This window comes from Centruroides vittatus, unplaced genomic scaffold (assembly GCF_030686945.1).
Source record: "Centruroides vittatus isolate TY-2023 unplaced genomic scaffold, ASM3068694v2 contig_19, whole genome shotgun sequence".
Lineage (NCBI taxonomy): Eukaryota > Metazoa > Arthropoda > Arachnida > Scorpiones > Buthidae > Centruroides > Centruroides vittatus.
In genome coordinates, this window is record NW_027121169.1 from 5,740,534 (window position 1) to 5,761,530 (window position 20,997).

The 20,997-nt window shown below is 34.5% G+C and overlaps 1 protein-coding gene across 1 annotated transcript in view; it reads left to right on the forward strand.

The window, feature by feature from the left end:
- LOC136970179 (protein pangolin, isoforms A/H/I/S-like) overlaps positions 1-20,997 on the forward strand; it is a 74,514-nt gene that overhangs the window by 457 nt on the left and 53,060 nt on the right. The window contains 1 exon segment of the mRNA XM_067264591.1: positions 10,314-10,405. Coding sequence (XP_067120692.1) covers positions 10,403-10,405 — 3 coding nt within the window. The 5' untranslated portion in view covers positions 10,314-10,402.

The following is a 20,997-nucleotide window of genomic DNA, read 5'->3' on the forward strand; positions in this document are numbered from 1 at the left end:
CTTTTCCTTGCAAACCTTTTTGTAGATTTAAATACCGTTACTGTGAAGGGTGATCCTTGGATACTGAGGGGTTTGCTCCTTTCCTTACAGACAAAATTGCATTGCAAACCCTTTTGTAGATTTAAATACTGTTACTATGAAGGGTTATCCTTGGATTCTGAGGATTTCACTCTGTGCTTAGCAGATAAAGCTGCATTACAAATCCTTGGAAAGTTAAATATTGATTACTACAAAGCATCAAAGCATGACTTTCTTAAAAATAAACTGATAAGGTTAGATTTTAAAAATATCATTCCTTCCTTTTTTTTATCTCTTATTGCGACTGCCGGTTGAGTTAAACTTTTTCGAACTCTTTAAAGACAAAAACTTTGCTTAAATTTAGAAAGCGATACTTCCAAAGATTTGCTTGACCATCCGGTTAGACTTTTACATTTTGTTACTTTATTTATAGTAAATAATTTTAAATTTAGATGTAACTGTACTGTATGATGCCAGATATATTGCCATATTCCCAGATAGAAAATGAGGACTGTATACAATAATAATGAAGAGAACAATAGAAGCACTTTTGGACACTTTACTATTATGCAATTACTGTCTAGATTGTTGAGATGTCTTCAATGACCCATAGAAGTGGAGTTTGGGTGTCGTAAATGCAGAAATGAGTTAGGAAAATTAATGCCGGGTTTACGAAACCGCATAATTGCATTGCGGATCACTTGGTTTGAAGTATTCGAATAGTGTCTTGTTCTTAAATTTTCTCAAAAGAAAATACAGTATTTTACTTTGATAATTTACATGCAAATGAAAAAAGTGCAGATTTATACTACATAGATAGAAAAGTAATGATTGTAGTTATGCTAGCTAATTTATAAATTAATTAGGTAATTGTACATTCAAACAGTGTATTTATTTAGTGACCAAAATTTATTTTTTAGGCTGCAAATGCAGGCTAACAACTTTTGTCATTTATATTTTACTCGTCTGAACTTTTGGATATCATTTCAAACAGTTACATATAAGTCTACTCGATATACTGATCATTTAAACGATTCTGATTTGGAAGCATATAAAGTACCACTACTCAGTATATCGTCGAATATAGTTTTAGATAAATTAATTTTTTTCAAATGTGCCTTAAAAATGATATGCATCAACATGTCTGACTTGTATTTTGATACGGTAACTATAGGACATCAACGCTAGTTTGTAAAGCTGTGGAATTGCATGTATAGAAATGGGCAATAAAAAGAAATAACTTAGTCATTTAGCTTGACAGAAAATTGGCAGCATGTTTAGTAAAAGTTGATTTTAATTGACATTTTTAATGATAGTTATATTACTTTAATTGTGGCAATATCAAAATTTACATAATTATTATTAAATTTCAATGTAACTCAAACTCAAAGTGTTTGATAGATGTATCAACTACCTTGAGTTTGATTGTGTGGCATTATTAAGCACACACTCAAACTCATTTTTTCATCTAAGAGCCAAATTATAATTTATCCCATTTGCCATAGTTATAACTTTACAAATATCTGGTTTATTTATAATTGTAACTGAGTCTCAATAGGAAATTTTCGATGAATTAACTTACAAAGAGGATTTAAGGAAAGAGTTATATCAATACAACAATGAGAAGATGAATTAGATATCCTAGAGAAATTTTCTGTCTTAAAGTAAATAGTAAATAACAGAAAGTTAGGGAATGATAATGATGATAATAGTTCTGCAATGAGTCTGACAGCGAATGAGAGACAATAGAAAAACTTTGGTAGTTTATGGAACAAAGAACAATTTTAATAATCGTTCTTCGTTCCGTTCAATAATTTGCTACTAAAAATTATTTGGCTGATATTAAAAAGTAATCTCGCTTCAAAAATCGTATTCCATTCAGTTGTTGAAAATATAAGAATCTTAATAAGTTTTGTAAATTTGGCAAGAAACCATATAAGAGGGATACGAGAGATGAAATTTCATTTAATTAGATGCTAAATATGGAGTCTAAAAGCCAGTTAACCATTGTAAAGACCGAATGATAATTTTATTTAAATACAATGCACTCTTGTTAATCCAAATTAATTACGTGAAAAATTTAGAATGTGTAAAGAAAAGGAACCCAAAATAGGCAAGAGTACATTTTATATTATTACAGATATTCCAAATAAGATTGTTTTTATTTAATTCAGAAATTACAATACTTTAACAAACTTTAAAATTCTTTAATAGTTAATTTGAGGAATTCCAAATATGATTAACTGACTTTTGGGATATGATGTGCATTGCACTCTAATCAGATTCATGTCTACAATTGAAAATGAAAGCAACCTGTCACATATATCTCGACTAAATGTCAATTGTAATTTACTTTCATATACAGCTTGGAGTTTGATTCTGCAACAAGTTCTGATCTGGAAGGATCTCTTATCAATTTTGAGTCATCAAAATGTTTAATTGTGAGGATATAAGAACATAAAAAGCAATATATTGTTTGAACAAGTCAAAGATCTCATATTGAGAAATTTTATTACCTTAAATAAGATTGATTTTTATTTTGTTAACATTCAGATTAAATCATTTGATTCTGCTCTGTAAAAAAAATTGGTTGTCTTCATTAAAAATTTTGCTGTTGTTGTACGTCGTCAGTAATGAGTAAGATTTCCTGTTTGTCTGACTTTATGTGAAACTGTAACTTATATCAGTGTTTTTTTAATCTTGTCAAGATAGTGTGTTGATTATCACTCTCTCCGTTTTGCTTTGTCTACATGAAAAGAAATTCTTATTTTTGAGCAATTTTAGAAAATAACATTACACAGCAGAAATTGATTGGCATATTTATATTTAACCATTTTCTTGTACTCAAGTCCTTTCATATTTAAAAAAAGTATAAAAAATTAAAAGAAAAATACTCGATGATTGGGTGTACTCTACCCTAAAGGTACAGTACAGAACTTGCAAAGTGTCATCTTCAGATATAGAAGACTTGAAATTGTCAGGTTTTAGAATTAATTTTCTGTTAAGGCTCCAGTTTTGATCGAATAATGAAAGATCTACAATGTATCTTCAAATCTTAACTTGTTATTAAACTTTATATTTAAATTTTTTCAAGCCCATTTAGTTCTAGATGTGAAGCTTCATTCTATATTAAGATAGGTACTGGAAATAATGATTATTTATTAATAAAAAGTGGAAATATATTTCAAATTTATGTTTAATAGTTTAATAAACATTTTAAGATTTTTTCTGAATGTTGTTGTCCATTCTTTAAGATGTTAAAGTTTAAGTTGGAAAAGCTAAATCATCCAGAGTTAAGAGTCTAAAAAATGACTAAATTTATTGTCAGACTTATTTGATTCAATAAAATGCCATTAATATCATCTATATTATCTTCTGTATAGAGCAACTAACAAGAGAATTAAAATAAGCAAATACTATACTAAATCAGTTTAATAAATATGAAATATTTGCTTATATTTGGAAAATTGTCATTTTTCTGACAGTTTCTTTCATTTTATTATCCGATCCAAAATTTGTGATTTTATTCTAGAGTTCTTCAAATGGTTTCTCTGAGACTATTGTTCCTGATTATCCAGTTTTCCTCTTTGCAGGATGATCTTCTGCTTTTCCATCCATACCATCATTGATTTTGAAAATTGCTTTCTAATTTATAAATTGATCTTTCTTATTGTTAATAACTGCTTCCTTATAAAAAAAATCCTCATTTGGCATGGTTTATTCTGCTAATGGCTTCTTTACTGCCTCCTCCACAAACTGTTGTTTTATTTTAAAGGCACTTAAATAGTTCCAATTGTTTCGATTATGTATTGTCCAAAAATATAAAATTATTCCATTATCATTTAAGAATTATTTTTATATCAATTGAACTTAAAACTTTATTAACAATTTATTTTGTTGAATTATTGCTCTCTTTAATTTGCATCAAAGGTATCAGTAAAGAGCACTATTGTTGCAATAAGAAGCTGAACATAGTACAGTGAAGCACTTAAATGGGAAAATTATCCTTTTCTTGACAACAATTGAATGTTACCAGATATTTGCAAAAGGGACATTCTTGTTTAAAACTGAAAATTATAATTGATGGAGTAATAAACATTAATTAGTAAACAATTTGCTTGAAGAAAGAATATCTTTGTTTATGTCAATAAATTAAATAGAGAGTAAAATAGAAATGTATAATCTCAATGTAGATATTTGAACTTTAGGGTATCTCATTTAAAATCAGCCTAACTGATACAATGAATCATTAATCAAGTAAATTTTATAGGAAATTTTGATGAAACATTAGTGCTGTCAATTTTATAGGGGTATTTAAAAGAAAAATGTATGAGATTAATCCTAGAACTATATGTAAACTGAAGAAAAGTATTTGCAGCAGCATTGAACTGTCGACATCATTATTTTATGTAAGGTCGGTCTGAACCTGATTGCATGTCAAGGGTCATGCTACCTGTCGCAAAATTTGCAATTTGCAAAAATTATATTCATCTAGCAATTTGAGTGGTGGAATAGCCAGAGAGCAGTCCAGGGAAGTCACTCAGTGGAAAAGAATATCACAGAACATGAATTGGTCTTAGTCTGATACAATTTCACTGTTAATAAACAAAAATAGTCACGTGAGAAACTCAGCCATAAAAATTTTGCATATTTTTATATTGTTGGTTGTTCTTTCATTTCAGATTGGTATATAAAAGTTATATAGTAAGTGTAAAAGTAATCTGATGAATAACTTTCTATTGGTGAATAAAAAATGTGTTTGATGAATGGCTTGGCAATTGCTATAAAAAAGCCAGGAAGACCCCTGCATGTACAAATGGTACACAGATGGACAAGAACACCCCTTTTCAGCATCTTCAGTAAATTTCTGTATATTTAAATAATGATAGAATGAAGTGTCTAATAAGTATCCTTTGCCTAAAATAATTTGTATTGTTTCCAATTAGTGCATCCCATTTTACATGGGGCACCCTCTATATTTGTTAACATATTGTATAATTTCTCTTCAATTGATAGAACAGTTGTATTTAATTTCACGATAAGTGTTTCTAAATAAAATGTCTAATATATGACTTAAGAGATTTGATGAATGTTAAAAGGAAAGAATCAGTAAGACTCATTAGGTGGCCAGATGTCTGAGTAACAAAGGTAGCGACTTATTTCTCTAGGGACCTGGATTGAATCCAATTGGGTTGAAAAATTCCAGGAATTTTTTTCTCTATCTGATGGACCACCCAAACAATGTTGGGCCCATCTCTCACTTTCTACCACCCATTGTGGGCCTGGCTGAACCCATAATGGGTTTGCTAAAAAAGTGTTCTTAGTGCCCATAGGTGAGAAAGAGTTAAGAAAAAAAAGTGTTATTTATTCTGAACAAGATGCTAATATAAGTAGAGTCCTGCAAACTGTACTTAATGTAGATTGAGAAAGTGAGTTACCAAAAATGACAATTTTATGGCATATTGATGATGCTATTTTAAATAGTGGAATTTTTGTAAAGGTATTATATGTGCAAATTCATATACATATTAACTACATACCAATAGTGATTATTTTTCTATTTGTAGTTATATTTTAATTTTAAAAAATATTAGCTTTTCAGTGACTACTTTCAAGTTAGTGTCATTCACATTGTGGCTTTTTGCAGTGGCACATTGGAAAAAAGGAAATTTTGAATTTATTGAATTGATACTACGTATTATGAAGTATTGTCAGTGAAGAACAATACATACTATGCACTTCATCTCCAATGTTTGATCCTTGCTGGTTTTTCTTATTGAAGATGGAGTCTTGCTGGTTTGTCTTTGGATGGAGATGGAAATAGCAGATAGATTCTGAAGGTTTTTTTTTAAATCTATAGATTTTGAAAACCTTTAAATTTGAATATTTATGAGTGTTTCTACATTTATTGAGTTTCTTTCTTTTTCATGTTGTGGATTATTTACACTGAAGCATACAGAATACTTGCTTATTATATTTTAATATTGGTTTAAAAAATACATTAATTATTGCATGTACCTATAATTAACTTAAAATACACTTAAATCCAGTAGCAAAAAAACATTTTTTGATATTGAATTTGGCTGTATTTTGAGTTAATTATGGTTAAAAAGATTTTTGAAGTCATATACAGTACTTTATAAATGAAGTTAGCATTAAAAATTTCAACAAGCAATCATCTATTTATCCTCAAACTCAGTTAAGACTCTCAGTTAGAATGATAAAAGATCTGATTGTTGTAATATGTAACATAAACTGTCAATTTTGATAACATTTAATAAAAATTTTTAATGTGCTTAGCTCATTTCATCAGAAAGTTCTGATTTGAAAAGTAGACACCTAGCAAATGGAGTTTTTATTACTTTACGTTTGACATGTTCATCTTACACTGGAGTATTAATACTGTATTATTAATTTCAATAGATTATTTTTATGTTGTTTAGATGGAATAAAACTACGATTCTGACTTTATATATACAATTTCATGAGTTGATTTTCACATTTTGCATCGTTTTGTGTTATAGAAAGATTCCTTTATCAAGTGTTTGAAAATATATTCAGTGTCCACAGTTTTGTGAACAGAGCATTGTAACCCAAAATTTTTTAAACGAAATATCCAATTTGTTGACTGAATACAGTTTTCTTATAACCATCAGAAATTACAATGAAGTTGAGTTTTTAGATTCTAATGATGTTTTACTCAACTGTTTATAAAATATATTTTCTTCGTGTAATGATACATTGAAGTCAAAATGATTTTTAAGAGGGATGCTTTACATTTTCGTACATTTTATTACAATACTTTTATTTGTTAGCTATCAAATTAATTGCATTGTAATTCTGGTATTTGTTTCTTTTGCTAGTTCTTTGTCAAACAAAATTTTGCAAGGTTGTTTGGCTTCATCTGGATTCAAATTTCTATAATAATTGGTAGTTAATAATTGTGTTTATGTTTTAAATTTAAGCATGTAAATAAATGTTGATCTAATCTATGCTTTTGAATGAGCTCTGAGGAGTATATTGATTCCTCAGCCAGTAAAATGAGAAGAATTTAATGTCCGTGAAGCTGAATAAAACTTACTTGATTACTTTAAAAAGTTGCTGAACGACATAATAAAATTGCATTGTTAGAGAGAAATCACTTTTTTTATTAAATTGATAAGCACTTAGTGTTATGTTTCTTTCCCCATAATCTGGACATTATAATTATAGTGTTTATGACCAGTTTAATAATTTGCAAACCTTGAATTTGTTTTATTTTGCTAATTCTCACATTTAAATATAATTTTATTGAACTTATTGTTATATATATTCTATTAATTTTTTTTCTGTGCCAGTTTATTGAAAGTGTTTTATTATTGTAAATGCATTGTATCTTTCATTCTTCATACCTGTTTGGAATACTGTAATTATGAAAAACAAATAATGTTGTTTGTTTAAGGATATGAAATATTGAAAATTGTGAAACTTAATAGATCTTGAAAAAAGTTCAAGAATCTCAATGACACTGTTCTAAATACAAGATTTATCTGTTATAAGACTCTTTGAGTGATTTAGACATCATTGTAGATATGCAAGACTCAAGCTTGTTGCATGATATATCAGATAAAAAGTTGATAAGTTTTATGTCTTATAAGCTTCAATTCAAACTATCATAATTGAGGAAACTACTATTCTAAATTGCTTTCTCATTCCTCATGAGCTAGGAGCATTGGTAAATTGAATATTTTGAATTTGAACTCCTTTGTACACTGTTTCAGTGGTGCCCAAACTATAACCCCCAGGCCAAATCTGGTCTTTGGCACATTAATCCAGCCTGCAAACATATTTGACACATCACTTATAAATGATGTAAATAGGCCTACTTTTAGTATATGTAGAATTTACAAAATTTTTATGGCCCACTTAACTATGATTTACACACAATTTGGCCCACCAATGAAGAAGTTTGGATGGTTCTGTACTGTTTAATCATTACTTATGGAGAGGTTTCTATAAAACTTTCTCATAAAATGCTTATTACATTCATAATCTTCTATACTTTTGACTTCTAGTAAATAGTGTTATTGGTAAATGCAACTTTTAGTAAGAAGTTAACAAAAATTCACTCAGAATAGCCTTTAGATAAAGTTTAATTATGGAATTTGAGCTCTAGAAATGCATTTTTTGAATTTTATCCAATCCATTTTTTAGTGGGTAATTAATTGTTAATCTGTTAAATTTTGAAAATGAAATGAAATCCTGAAAGCATTGTAGTTAAGGTATAACAAGCTAAAATTTAGGAAATGCTCTTAAGAAAATATGATGGAAGGAATACAAGAATTCCCATCCAATGTGAAGATCTTGCTCTCACATTGGATGGGAATTCTTGTATTCCATCTTGTGAATTTTTATTGTTGATCCTGTATCTGATAGACATACTCTCACTGGAGAGACTCATAAATCCTTTTATTAGTCTGCTTGCAATAACTGATAACCATCTGCAGACTTTCTGTGCTTCACTCTGTAGTATTTGATCCAAAAGTGGATATGAATCCGAGATTTTTCTGTGGTTCTCCAGCTCAGTTGCTGCAGTATCCCATTCAAAAGGCACAGTAAACTTGATATTCATTTAGTTGTGACATATTATGTGTAAGTTATTTTTATCAATGGAAGATGTACTTTGTCACTTATTTGTCCATTTATTTGTTCTAGAGTAGATTATGCTTTATTGTAAACACAAAAGTTTAAAAAATATTGATAAAAATTAGTAAATTTCACTGCTCGATTATTTATCAAACTGTATTAAAGCTAATTAATAATTCAGATACAAAACAGTTTTGCCAGAGGTAGGCAGTTAAGCTGCCATCTCATGACAAATTTAATAATTAGAAATAAATAAATTTTTAATTTAAATGCTATTTGATGTTACCCTTTGAACACACAAAAATACACTACTGATTTTTCGTCATATGAAGGCGATGATTTTTTGACATAAGGTGGAGTATATTTTGAAGATTTAAACCATCAAAATTTATTAATATTTGATTTTGTACTTGAAGCAGGATGTCTATTTGATAAGTCTGCCTTAAAAACTAAAATTCACAATCAAAATCAGTAGTGTATTTTTGTGTGTTCAAAGGGTTAAGTCCGAATTCTTTAAATTTTCCATTTATTATAGGGATTTTAATGCTTTCAGAATTTTCTACTTATGTTTTTGAAATTTTAATTTGTTACTGAAAGCAGTTATGTAAAATGACGTGGAATGTGTTGACGTCTGATCAGATTTCTTGCATGCTTCTGCATCTTGTACTCACTTCAGTGGTGTGCCTCTTGCATTAAATGACCTTTGATGTGTATAGAGTAAAGAATGATGCAACAGACAAACTGTGCATCTGTTGTGCTCTAAATTTAGAATATGTAAAAAATTGTTTGGATAATGGCAATTGTTTCAGAACATTCCATGTCGGAGGATCCGGTGCATCATCTTTCTCATCTTCGTTTTCTCTTCGGAAAGTCAGGATGCAAACGAAAGCAGTTTCAATTTTTGAAGCCTGGAAGGAGCCGGTAAAGATGGATGACAAAGGCAAACAGTTTGGACAGAGATTTATGACATGTCAGGGCTGTCTATACACCAGCTGTTGCCTTACTTTCTCTCTTGTGGTGGATAGGGACAGGTTAAGGGGTTGAGCGAGTCACGTGTACGGGTTTTTTTCCGGTTGTGGCACAATCACGTGACTGTCACGCATCCCTTTGGAAGCGAAGCGTGGAGGATCCGTCCCCGTCACGTGATGCGTACAAAATGCATGCGAGAGCGCGAAACCGGGTTGTTTGTCGCCGTCCAATCGGTGTTATTATCGGAACGTTATCTGCTTTTCCGTTACAGGAAACTTGAAAAAAAAGCGTCGCGATAAAGAGTAACTCCCCTTCGACATATTTTTATACAACGGCAGACGGAGGATATCAAAAATATGACGTCGGGGATATCCGGAGCACTGCCCCGGGTCCGTCACGTGACTGACGAATGGGACGCTCGCTGCCGGCGATGTCGCAATTATATGGTTATCGCACGAGTAACGAGAACGGCGTGACGACGCGACGCGAATATCGCCGCGCGCCATCGGCGTTACGCTCGCTCCAACGACTTCTCTCCCCGAATGGGGGTGGAAGAAGGTGCAGCCACCGGCTAGACGAGTCCCAGGGCAAGGGAAACGGGACTTGTAGGCCTCGGTGACCCGCTCGCCAGGCCACATGACGGCGATTAAATACCACTCCCTTCTACATCTATTTTATGTTTTAATTTTTTTTTCTTTTAGGTAAACCCTTCGAGCATCTCCCTCATCCTCCGTTCGGATATGTGGTATCGCCCTACGCACATCCCAACGGGACGATTGGACCCGTATCCATGGTAAGAAGCCGTATGTTTAGTTATAGCGCCCCGTTTCGCGTTGCGCCCGGCGGATACGTAGAAAAGCGGAGACACGCGACGCGTGATGTAGGTGTCGTTGGCCTTTTTGGAGCGCGGGGGGAGTTGGACCACCCTCGCGGCTACGCTGAAGGCCGAGGTGTTTCGATATTTGACAACGAGACGTGCAAAAGCTAGGCCACGAAAACTAAACAAAGAAGGGGCTAATGTGTCCGTAATGACAGAGAGCGGGCTGTTAACGAGTAGACCTCTTATCTTGGCCCATTATGCTGGCCGTAATGGGTCATTAACGAATATCCCCCTTCGACCTTGACCGACAGGTGCCTGCCATTCCGGATCGTGTCAACCTCGTATGCAAGGAGGAGGGGGAAAAACGCTTCTCGGAATTTGGACCCCGACACGTGATAATCCGCTTCGGTCACGTGACCGCGGTGGATAATCCGGATTAATGACCGCAAAATGGGTTTCGGGCGGCGTAATCCGGTTTCGTGTTTCCCTAAGCGTCATGCGGCCATTCGTCGCGTTGCCAAAAATTTTCCCCGTTAATAAGAAATTAAATATTCGATTAACCGGGTGAACGGAAATGGTCACGTTTTGGCGCCATTTACACGTGCCGATTTGAGTATAGAAGAGTGCCACTTTGACGTCTATTTAATTCAATTTTAAAAATAACGAAGGCATAAAAAGGCTTAACAGATAGTCGAGAGGCCTCAGAAAGGTCTAAAGGCCCAGTATCCTTTGAGGTTTGGTATCCGGCTTTCAAATATGTTGGCCCCAGAACTTGATCACTCGCTTGTTATTGAGGGATAAAAGCCGAATCCTTAACCGACCACGTGATCAATTTGGTTCGTCCGCCAGTTTTAATTGGTCATATGTGTTAACTGGATCCGTTTTGGCTAAGCGTGAACAGGACCCGGTGAACAGAACCAAACACACTTAAGATGAACCGGATTCATAACCGACGCTATAAAATCAGACCACGTGATCGAAAGGGACGGGTTGAGTGCGTCACGTGGCATTGTAGAAGGGGGAGAAACTGGATCCGAAAGCGGACATCACCTCTGTTTCCAATTAACCCAATGGGGTTTACTGTCTTTATTCTTTTTTTTTTTTTTTAAATAGCACACACGCGTCGCACGTGTATCACAACAGCAGTTCCGTGGGTGTGGGCGCTCGTTTATGCCATTTTCGACGTCATTCTCATCGCGGGATGCACGAAAATGACCCTTATCGTCGCGTGTTAAAACGCGTTGTTCCACTTGGAGAGACGGTTCCGGTCGGACGCCGAACGTGCAGAACTGCAGAATTTTTTCGGGACCCATCTCCCTTGTCACGTGACCGGATTAAAGGTAGACCCCCGGAGCATTCCGGCTGGTTAGACATTGATAGAGTGGGACGTCTGCCATTCTCCATCCCTTCGCCACTTCAGTCGCGCCAAGTAGCAACAGCTAACTAAGCCGAACGGCGTCGACGTCCCGTTTCGTTACGCTGGAGCCTGCGTCCATTAATTTTCCCTCCGGTCGGATCCGCCCAAAACGACTTCTCTCGGTCACGCTAGTTTTACGAGTAGAAACCGAGTAGCCTCGAGCCCTTTTGCGTCTGCTGCCAGTAAAACACTAGAAAACCTTTCCACGTACCCGTCTTCCCCGAAAACCCGACGAATTCGTCCAGCAAAAAGCGTTCTCTCACGCGAAAACACCAGTTTAATGAGCCAAACGTGAATTTTAAGGGCTTTTTTGTAATTTTCTTATACACAACTCTGTATTGTTTGGCTACTTAACTAATTACACCAGATTGCAATACGCAGGAATTCATGGTTTTCAGTAGGATGTTTTCGTTTGCGTTGACACCAGCTTTTCCGCTACGTTCTTCTCTTGAAATATCCAGCCAGAGCTCTGATACAGTTTTGCCAATGTAAAAATCCGTACGAGGGGGTTGAACGGGGGCGACAGATCGCTTTTCATCAGACCGACGTAAGGATATAATCTTCGTTGTCGGGTTGTTCTTGATGGGCTTAAAGACGACAAAAGCTGCTTACGGGTTGTTTATGGGAGTAATCCCATCAATGGGACGATCCCAGAGGGGAGGCGATGACGTTACGACCGAATCAAATGATGACGAAATAAAAAAAAAATAAAATAAAATGGAGATCGTCTGGTGTCGGCACGTTCCGAATATCTCCCAGGACGATTTAATTGTCGTGCGGTTTACGAGACGGCTGTTTTGAGGGGGCAGATCTTTCTGGCTCCACTTCACGCCTGTTGCTCCTCTACGCGAAGGTGAAAGGTCAGGGATCAATATTTGGAGTCTGACACGAATTTAGAGTTGGTAGGATTAGGCGAACGTTTCTAAACTTATTCCTGTATTGTTAATAAAGGGTGGAAGCGGAGATAGATGTATTCTATATACATTGTTCTGTGGCTCGTGCTTCATTCTTTACGAGAAAAAAGGCAGGTATGGTGCTCCTCGTCAGGAAACTTGTTTCTTTTATCTCGTTCCCATCGAAGTAACTGTGATATATTCTAGTTATAAAGTACTTTTTGATATAATAACTTGTTATAGTTATGTTTTATTCGAATATAAAGGGTCAAACTCCGTTGCTTCACTACACAGGTAGACCCTCTGCCCAGATTTTCCATTATAGGGCCTCCTTACAGATTCTAACGCCAGATTTAGATGCTTCTGTCTCATACAGACTCATGGAAGAGATCTACGGTGGTTCTTTTTAGAAGAAAACCTTCTAGAGTTCCTATGAAAATATAGAGCCTTGTACTGAAATCGACGTTCTAAGACTTGTTTCTCTTTGGATAGTATAGATCAGGGGTGGCCAACAAGTCGATCGCGATCGACCGGTCGATCGCCAAGCCAATTTTAGTCGATCGCTAGCGATGTCTTGACTTAATGTATTATATTTGTAACCGAACGCAACTGTATGCATGCAGTTATGACTCGACTCATAAGCAGTGAGTGCTCTTCGTACTGAAACAGTGTATAAACATAGTATGTATTTCACACTTCCCCTTCCCCACTTAGACTATGCCTATGACAACAAGTCGATCGCGACACATTTTTACGATAAAAAGTAGATCTTATGTGAACGAAAGTTGGCCACCCCTGGTATAGATAAACTGCACATATAAGTAATTGTTTATGTGTCTTCTTGAGACTTTCTAGAGGTACGTTCTACAGAGAGTTGTAGGGATTCTCTATACAAATAGGCTTTTTATTTAATCAGTTCTCTCTTGACAAAAACATTACAGTAGTGTTCTCAAGTAGTAGGCTCAATATTTAAGTTGTTCTTTTTAGCGACAGATGCTTTACAGTGCTTATTGGTAGACCAAAGATAATGGTAGAGATAGAAAAAGCGTTCTAGCAAGAGATCTACAGTGGTTCTCTCTAGAAGTAAGTCTCACTTGTAGGTAGAACAACTGCACTTTTCTAGAACTATTGTTTCTTATTATTCTTCATATTAATGAAATACATACTTGTGTTTTTTAGCAGGTTGGCCCTCTATTTAGACAGCTTAGAACTTTTACAGGTACTTTGTAAGCCACTCTTTATAAAAATATAGTTCTTAAGGAGTTTTTCTATTGTTCTATACATAGATTTATCCTCTTAAATTAAAGAGAAAACCGGAAAAATCTTATTAAAAGTTTAGTAAAGACCAATCTATCGCAGTTAAGGTTAAAAGATATGGATGATATCTTCAGATATAAAAGATAATTAAACTAGTAGACGCTTCGAGTCCCTTACAAAGAGATAAAACTGTAATAATAAAATTAAAACATCACTCTAGTAACTAGGTTAATAAACCTATTTGGCCTTTAGGAAACTACAAAAAGTTCCCCTCTAGAGATATGGATAGAGAGAGAGAAAGAACAAAATTTCTTGTTTTAAAAACGCTCTTTTAATATGAAATTTATTTATGAAAAGCTAGAAGCAGTTCTTAATCCCAAATTGGATTTACTTCGTGTTTATAATCAGTAGATACCGTACGCTCTGTTAATTAGGGTGTCCCAAGACTTGTGTAGCTATTCGCATCCTCTACTACTTAAAGCCAATTTCCATTTGCTATTGCAGCTTTGATCACTGATGGAGATATAATGGAAGACACTTCAAAGACTTCTTCGTTTGATTGCCCCCTGCTCAGCCCCTTCTCGTTCGGATCCCCCCTCTCTCTGCTTACCCACCAAGTCGCTGCACCAAGATTGAAGAGAGACATGTAGAAAAGTGTATTACGCTGACGTAATTGAGATCGGGTTGCGATACAAATCCTATTCTACTCGTTCCACCCCTCGGAACGACGGTAACAATAAAATGGAATTAAAGAAATTTTCGACTTTATATAATTTTATACTTAATAAATTTTAGCTAAGTAGATGGATTTTTCGCTTTTTCTCCCCTTTCTCCAAGACTTTGATGGTTCTTCCTCCCTCCCTGGTTTTTTTTTTTTTTTTTTTTTTTTTTTTAACTCTTTCCGCCCTGTGGGCACTAAGAGGGCCTCTTTTAGTAGGCCCATTATGGGTTCGGCCAGGCCCACAATGGGGCGACCGGGTGGTGAGGGACGGGGCCCGACATATCCGAACGGACCACCCCCCGAAAAATTGCTGGGGATTATTCGACCCGTTCGGATTCGATCCCGGGTCCCCCAGAGCGGTAGACTGCCACCTTGACCGCTCGGCCATCCGGCCGTCTCCCTCCCTGGTTAGAAAGTGATGCTTTAAAACTTTAAAATTCAGGAAATTTCGTGGTTTGTGGTGTTTCCTTTCTGATTTATTGCATTCTTTTCTTATTTCTGGGTCGATAGAACATTATGGTTTACATGCTACGGACAGACATGCTGACTTATTTTGTGAGAGGTTTCGTCGGATGCTCTAGTTTTTGCGGTTTTATTGGGTACTTACCTGTTATAAAAGCCCATTTGCTCGATCTCTAGTTTTTAACCCGCTATAAAGCTTTATAAGACTCCCCTTTGCCGAGGATTTATACAAAAACCTGCGGATCCCACATAAATCTACAGGTTATGGTGGATCATATGGCGCTATATACTTTGTATTTAATAAATTTTGTGCTGAATACAATGGTTTATACACCACTAAGCTGGTTGTGCAAGAAATCATGTTTATAACACGAGCGCGTGATGTTACCTCTCGGTTTTTCTAGATGGCATCTGTTGAAATGCTATAAAATGATGTTTGTAAGGTATTATTCACTATATTTACGGATAAGATATTACTATATGCTGATTTAAGACACCGTATGGAATTTTTGAAGTAGTTTATAATCATCTCATCACACTTATCTACAATATTGTTTAGAAGATTCAGAAAGTCGCGGGTTCGTAGCTTTTTGATGTTGCATTGATGCGATTTTATGATATTAAATACAGGGTTTTCGCTATTTTATACAGTGTTCTTATGAAGGAATCAATAGTAGACGTCGTATATATTATTTCTGCAAAAATCTGTACCAATATGTGCATAAATTAAACAGTTATAAAGCAGTAAAAAGGTGCAAGTATACGTAATTTTACTGCACAACAGGTGGATTCGTAAAAAGGAATCGAGCGAAAGTATTGATTATGGAAGAATTTTAGTGTCAAGAAAGTGCAGTAAAGGGCGAGAAGAAATAGTACTTTTTATTGAAGTTATTGAGTGTTGACACGATTGATTGTTTAGTATTTATGCATGAAAAATTACACGTAACAAGATACTTGTTTAGATCTTAAAAAGGCGAAGAACAATAGGCCATTTTTTAACTTGTAACATTACAAAATAAATAAATAAACGGAGAAATGAAAGGAAAAAATGTTTTAGAAAATATAAAGTTTTCTTAATTATAATTATTGTTAGGGGTGATTGGCGTTGATGCTCTCTTAAGAGTTGGGGGGGATTTATTAAGGAAGTTTAATCAATGGCTAGAAGCCAAATGTAGATTTGATAAGGAGTTCATGCTGATTATAATAAATATTACACAGAGTGGAGTGCCACTTCTGCGTTCGACTCGAGTATAGTCGGTCCACTTGTCTGTTCCGCATGTAAAAACGTATCTTTATCGCTCCTGGGAATATTTTTATGCTGGGTTTTACAAAGTGGCGCAGTAATTAATTACTGAATTTTGTATTATTATTATTTTTTTAATTTTTAAATTTCAGAAATGATTCCGAACGGTTTAGATGCGAGCGCATTTTCCTCCTCCCTGTGTTTGGTGCCATCTTCTGTAGCCTCTTCCCATGCCACGTGTAAACATCGATAATGACCGTGATGTCAAATTTGTCACGTGTTTAGCTTGTTTTGATTGTGTTACGTTCGAAGTTTTTGGTAGTTTTGTTGTGTTTTCGTCGGTAGTTTTGTTGCTCTGGTGGGTGGTTTAACCTAATCGCCTTTGATTTATTGTAGAAAAATATTTTTCTCTCTTGTTATGTTTAAACTTATTATTTTTTTTTTATAGTCGTGAACAATATCCCCTTCGACCATAAATTATATCATTATTAGAGCAGTGGAATGTGCACGGACGAGACGCGATTGTGTCTGATAATTTGTTTCCCCAGGCTTTTTTTCCTTTTTATTTAATTCCCTTCAGGCAATGCAGGCTCCAGTTAAGTTGTTAGCAAAAGCCTGCTAAGATTTATGTATTAATTGCACTCCATGCTAAGTGACATCATGGCAATGGCAGCTATTAGAACAATAAGATCCAACCCAACCTTGCGAGGTCAGCTGCTTGTTTACTAAATATAGAAATCCTATACTTTGTCCTGTCTATCACGAACTTTACTCTCGATTTTTTCCCTCTCTGGTGTCAGTTTTCGCTGGGTTTTAACTTACTCGTCTAGTTCGATACGAAAATATTGAGTTTTTTTGGGGGGGTTGTAGTTTTCTATTGTTTAGCGGGCTTCCGGTTGGTACCTCTTCACACTCGTGCTTTACAGCTTCCGCTCTCTGCTGGACCCGAACGAATATACACCGCCAAAAACGGGTCTTTGCACCACACACACGACGATCTTTCACGGCTTTTTGGAAAAATACTACCCCCCTCTATCACCCATTTAACGTGGTCACGTCGAGGGGTTTGGCTTTCCACTTCAGTTTTCCCACTGTTCGGATTCTCCACACCGGTGTCCAAATTGGATTTTTACGAGGTGTCGCAAATTCCAGTCGGGGGTCACCGCCATACACCTGAACTATTCGCGGACGTCACGTGACTCGGCGCACGTGTTCTGCCTTGGCAAGTTGCCACCAGTTGACGGCCTTTGTTTCGTACGTCACCGGGCTGCCGAAGGGCGTCGACTGCTCTCTCTGCTTGTGTTACCGTCAAAATTGGGCACCGCCCCGAATTAGAAGATTAGCACGTTAACCCACCCTGTATTAACCGGTAGGGTGACAAAATGTTCGCCTAACAAAGTGCTATTTAAAGTGCTCCGAATTTAGATTAGCCAGCCTGTGGGAAAAAGGGGGAGAAGTGTTCGTGTAGCGTCGATTGATAAAATTGAATGGAATTTGCATTGTTTGGATAGCACGCGCCTGAAGAACTGACAGTTAAGTGCTTGTTAACGACGAGAAATTGAGTGGAATTAAAGACGTATGACGAGCTCGAGTAGCGGCTCATCAACACGTGATACAGATTTCTAACCATTGAATGTGTCTAGCAATTTATAAAAAAATGAATTCTTCTCCAAACAGAACTTGAAGAATGAGATTAATAATCTAAGATTTTGCTGGAAATATTCGCGAAATTGATGGAACGATTCGTAAAAACCCGAACGAAGTGGAAGAGCAAAATATTTTGCAATTATTTCTCTTAAAACAGCGTAAATTTTGCTAAATTTTCCATTAAAAAACTGCACAAAATCGAAAGATAGAGTGAAATTCATAAGCTAGACGTGAAATTGGCTAATTTTTCCATTAGAAAATGGCCAAAACTCACATAAAATTTCTGGGCACAGAGATCCACAAGCTCACACGTCGGTTTTTTTATCGAAATGCGCAGGAAATGGGCTAATATTGTATTAAAATTTCACAATATTTCAGTAACATCGTGTCTAAATTAACTAAATATTTTGTTTTAATTTTATTTCCCGAGAGTAAATTGAACATTTAAACAAAAGCACGTGGTCTATAAATTATTTTTCTAATAGTAAGTGGCACTCTTAAAGCTTAAAAATTAATTAATTACTTTTTAAATGTAAATGTGTGTGAATTTTTAAGGCTTCTAGGAGCTGAAGTACTGTACAAGAAAATACGAATTTTAAGGCTTTTAGAAAGCTAAGAAATTTGCTAAAATTTGAATTATAAAGCCTTTAGAAGCTTAGAATCAATTTTTAAAGACACCAAAAACGAAGGATTGTTTTAATTTTTAGGAGGGAGATAAGAAAAATACATGAAAATGTTTACAGATTGTGGCAGGTAAAAGTTAATTACACGATCAAACAATGAGATCGACTACATTTGTAATGAATGCCAAATTTTGGTATAGAGTTAAAGTGATCTCATTTATACTAGTCTGTGACATGTAACTTTAAAGGTAATTGGTTACGTAATTATGAGATCGTGCCACGAATACAGGACATCTGCATGAGGATAGAGGAGGCCGCTTCCACTTAGAGTATCTCTTGTCATTATATACCTCCTGACTCAAGTGGTTGTGGAGTATTAAAACACAACCTATACATACCTTGTTAGCATTCCAAGATTCATTATTCCACCGCTTTAAAACTTTCTCTTCTTTTAAGAGTATTCAAGTTTTGGATTTTATTTTGCCAATTTGGGAAACTGTGAAATTAATTGTACAACTACTGAATTTTCTTTCAATGTGCTTGTTTTTTTTCCCCTTCTTTCTTTGCTTTTACTTTTTCACTTTGCCATGTTTTTGGAGAAATGTTTCCGGTGTTAAATTCTGCCACAGTTTTTGCCTGATTTTTGGGCCATTTTAAGTAACTACAGTTCAGTTTTATTTCCGATATAATTCAGCATATTCTTATGAAGTAGCACCATTATGGCAGGAATTTAGGGAAGAATATCTTCTGTCTTTGGGCTAGAATAATTGATTTGCTTCCTGTGAATGTGTTTATGTTTTAAATACAAATAACTGAGATAAATTAGATTATAAACTATACAAGACTCTTTATTACAGATGTAAGCTGTAAATAAATAACAGTTAATTAGAAATTTATAGAGAGAAACTAAAAAAAAACCCATCAACATTTAAGCTAGTTTAAGTGAGATTTTCTTTAGAACTTGTAAATATTTCATGCTCTTCTGTATTATTAATGTATAAGAGTGCATTCACTTACTATCACTTGGCAATGATGCACAAATAATTCTAAATCCCTTAAAATTATCATCATTTATAAATGTAGGATTAAAAGAAAGAAGATTTATGTTTCTGCAATACGTTTTTGAAGAGTTCTAGTTGTAGCATAGGTGTTAAACAACCCAAATTAATGCTACATATATTACAGCATCAAATAAACATATCTTCTTTAAAGTGTCTTAAACAAAAGTCACACCATTAAGTATGCTACATGCATGTTTATTGACAAAACAAGATCAACTATATTAGAATCGGCTGCCATCCAAAATAGCTTTTTTTTCTCTTCCAGGTCGTGAATGTCAACAAACCGTAAGCATATAGATCTTTGTCATGACAAATAAATAATCATTAAAACACTGATTTTTGGCCAAGGAAAGTTAATTTTTTTAAGTATAGCATTGATCTATGTACTGTACACTTCAAGGTAGAAACAGATTTATGATTCAGTTGCACATGATTTATGCTGTATTAAACTGTTATATAATGAATATAGGCTGTTGTATGCATTTTTCTCTCTTCCTTTCTATGCTTTTATCCATTTTTAACTTGTTTATCTCATTATTTACTTGTTTGTTCTGCTAAGTTTATATTTTTAGTTCTATTCTAAACCATATAATTTTTTTCAATTCTGTTTTCATGATTGAATGTTTTCTTATAGTTGCGTGTATTTATGCATTTTCCTGGTATTATTTGAAATTTTTATGTTCCAAATTTGTCTATTTTCATTCATTTTAATATGTTAGGTGCTGATACATTGTGTTTAATACATTAAAATGTAACTGTACTGTGTGTGTGATGAGGCTTGTCCCCTGGCACATATGAAAAACTCGCCTTTCTGCATAAAATTTGCTTCATTTTAGCACTTTAAAGTAAATTCTATAGTAATATAATCAATATTTTTATACTTTAATTCTTACAATACTTTTTAAAATTAAATTTAACTAGACACATTGATGAAAAGATAATATAGTACAGAAATTGATCTTCTGATAGTTTAAGCACTCATATAATGGTATACACATCATAAAATCTGTTTCAATTCTTAGAACAAATTAAAAATTACTGAATTATTGAGCTTTAATTACCACAGAAGATTGCATTTATAATGAGCCTTAGCTGTCACTTGTTTTAATATCCTTACAAACAGTATTGGCTCTAGTCTTATCTGAACTCTGCAGATTTTGATGCACCTCAGGCTTGATAATGCGTAAATTTTGCAGCCCTTTTCTCTTGATTTCGCAGTTTGGATGTACCTAAAGCCTGTA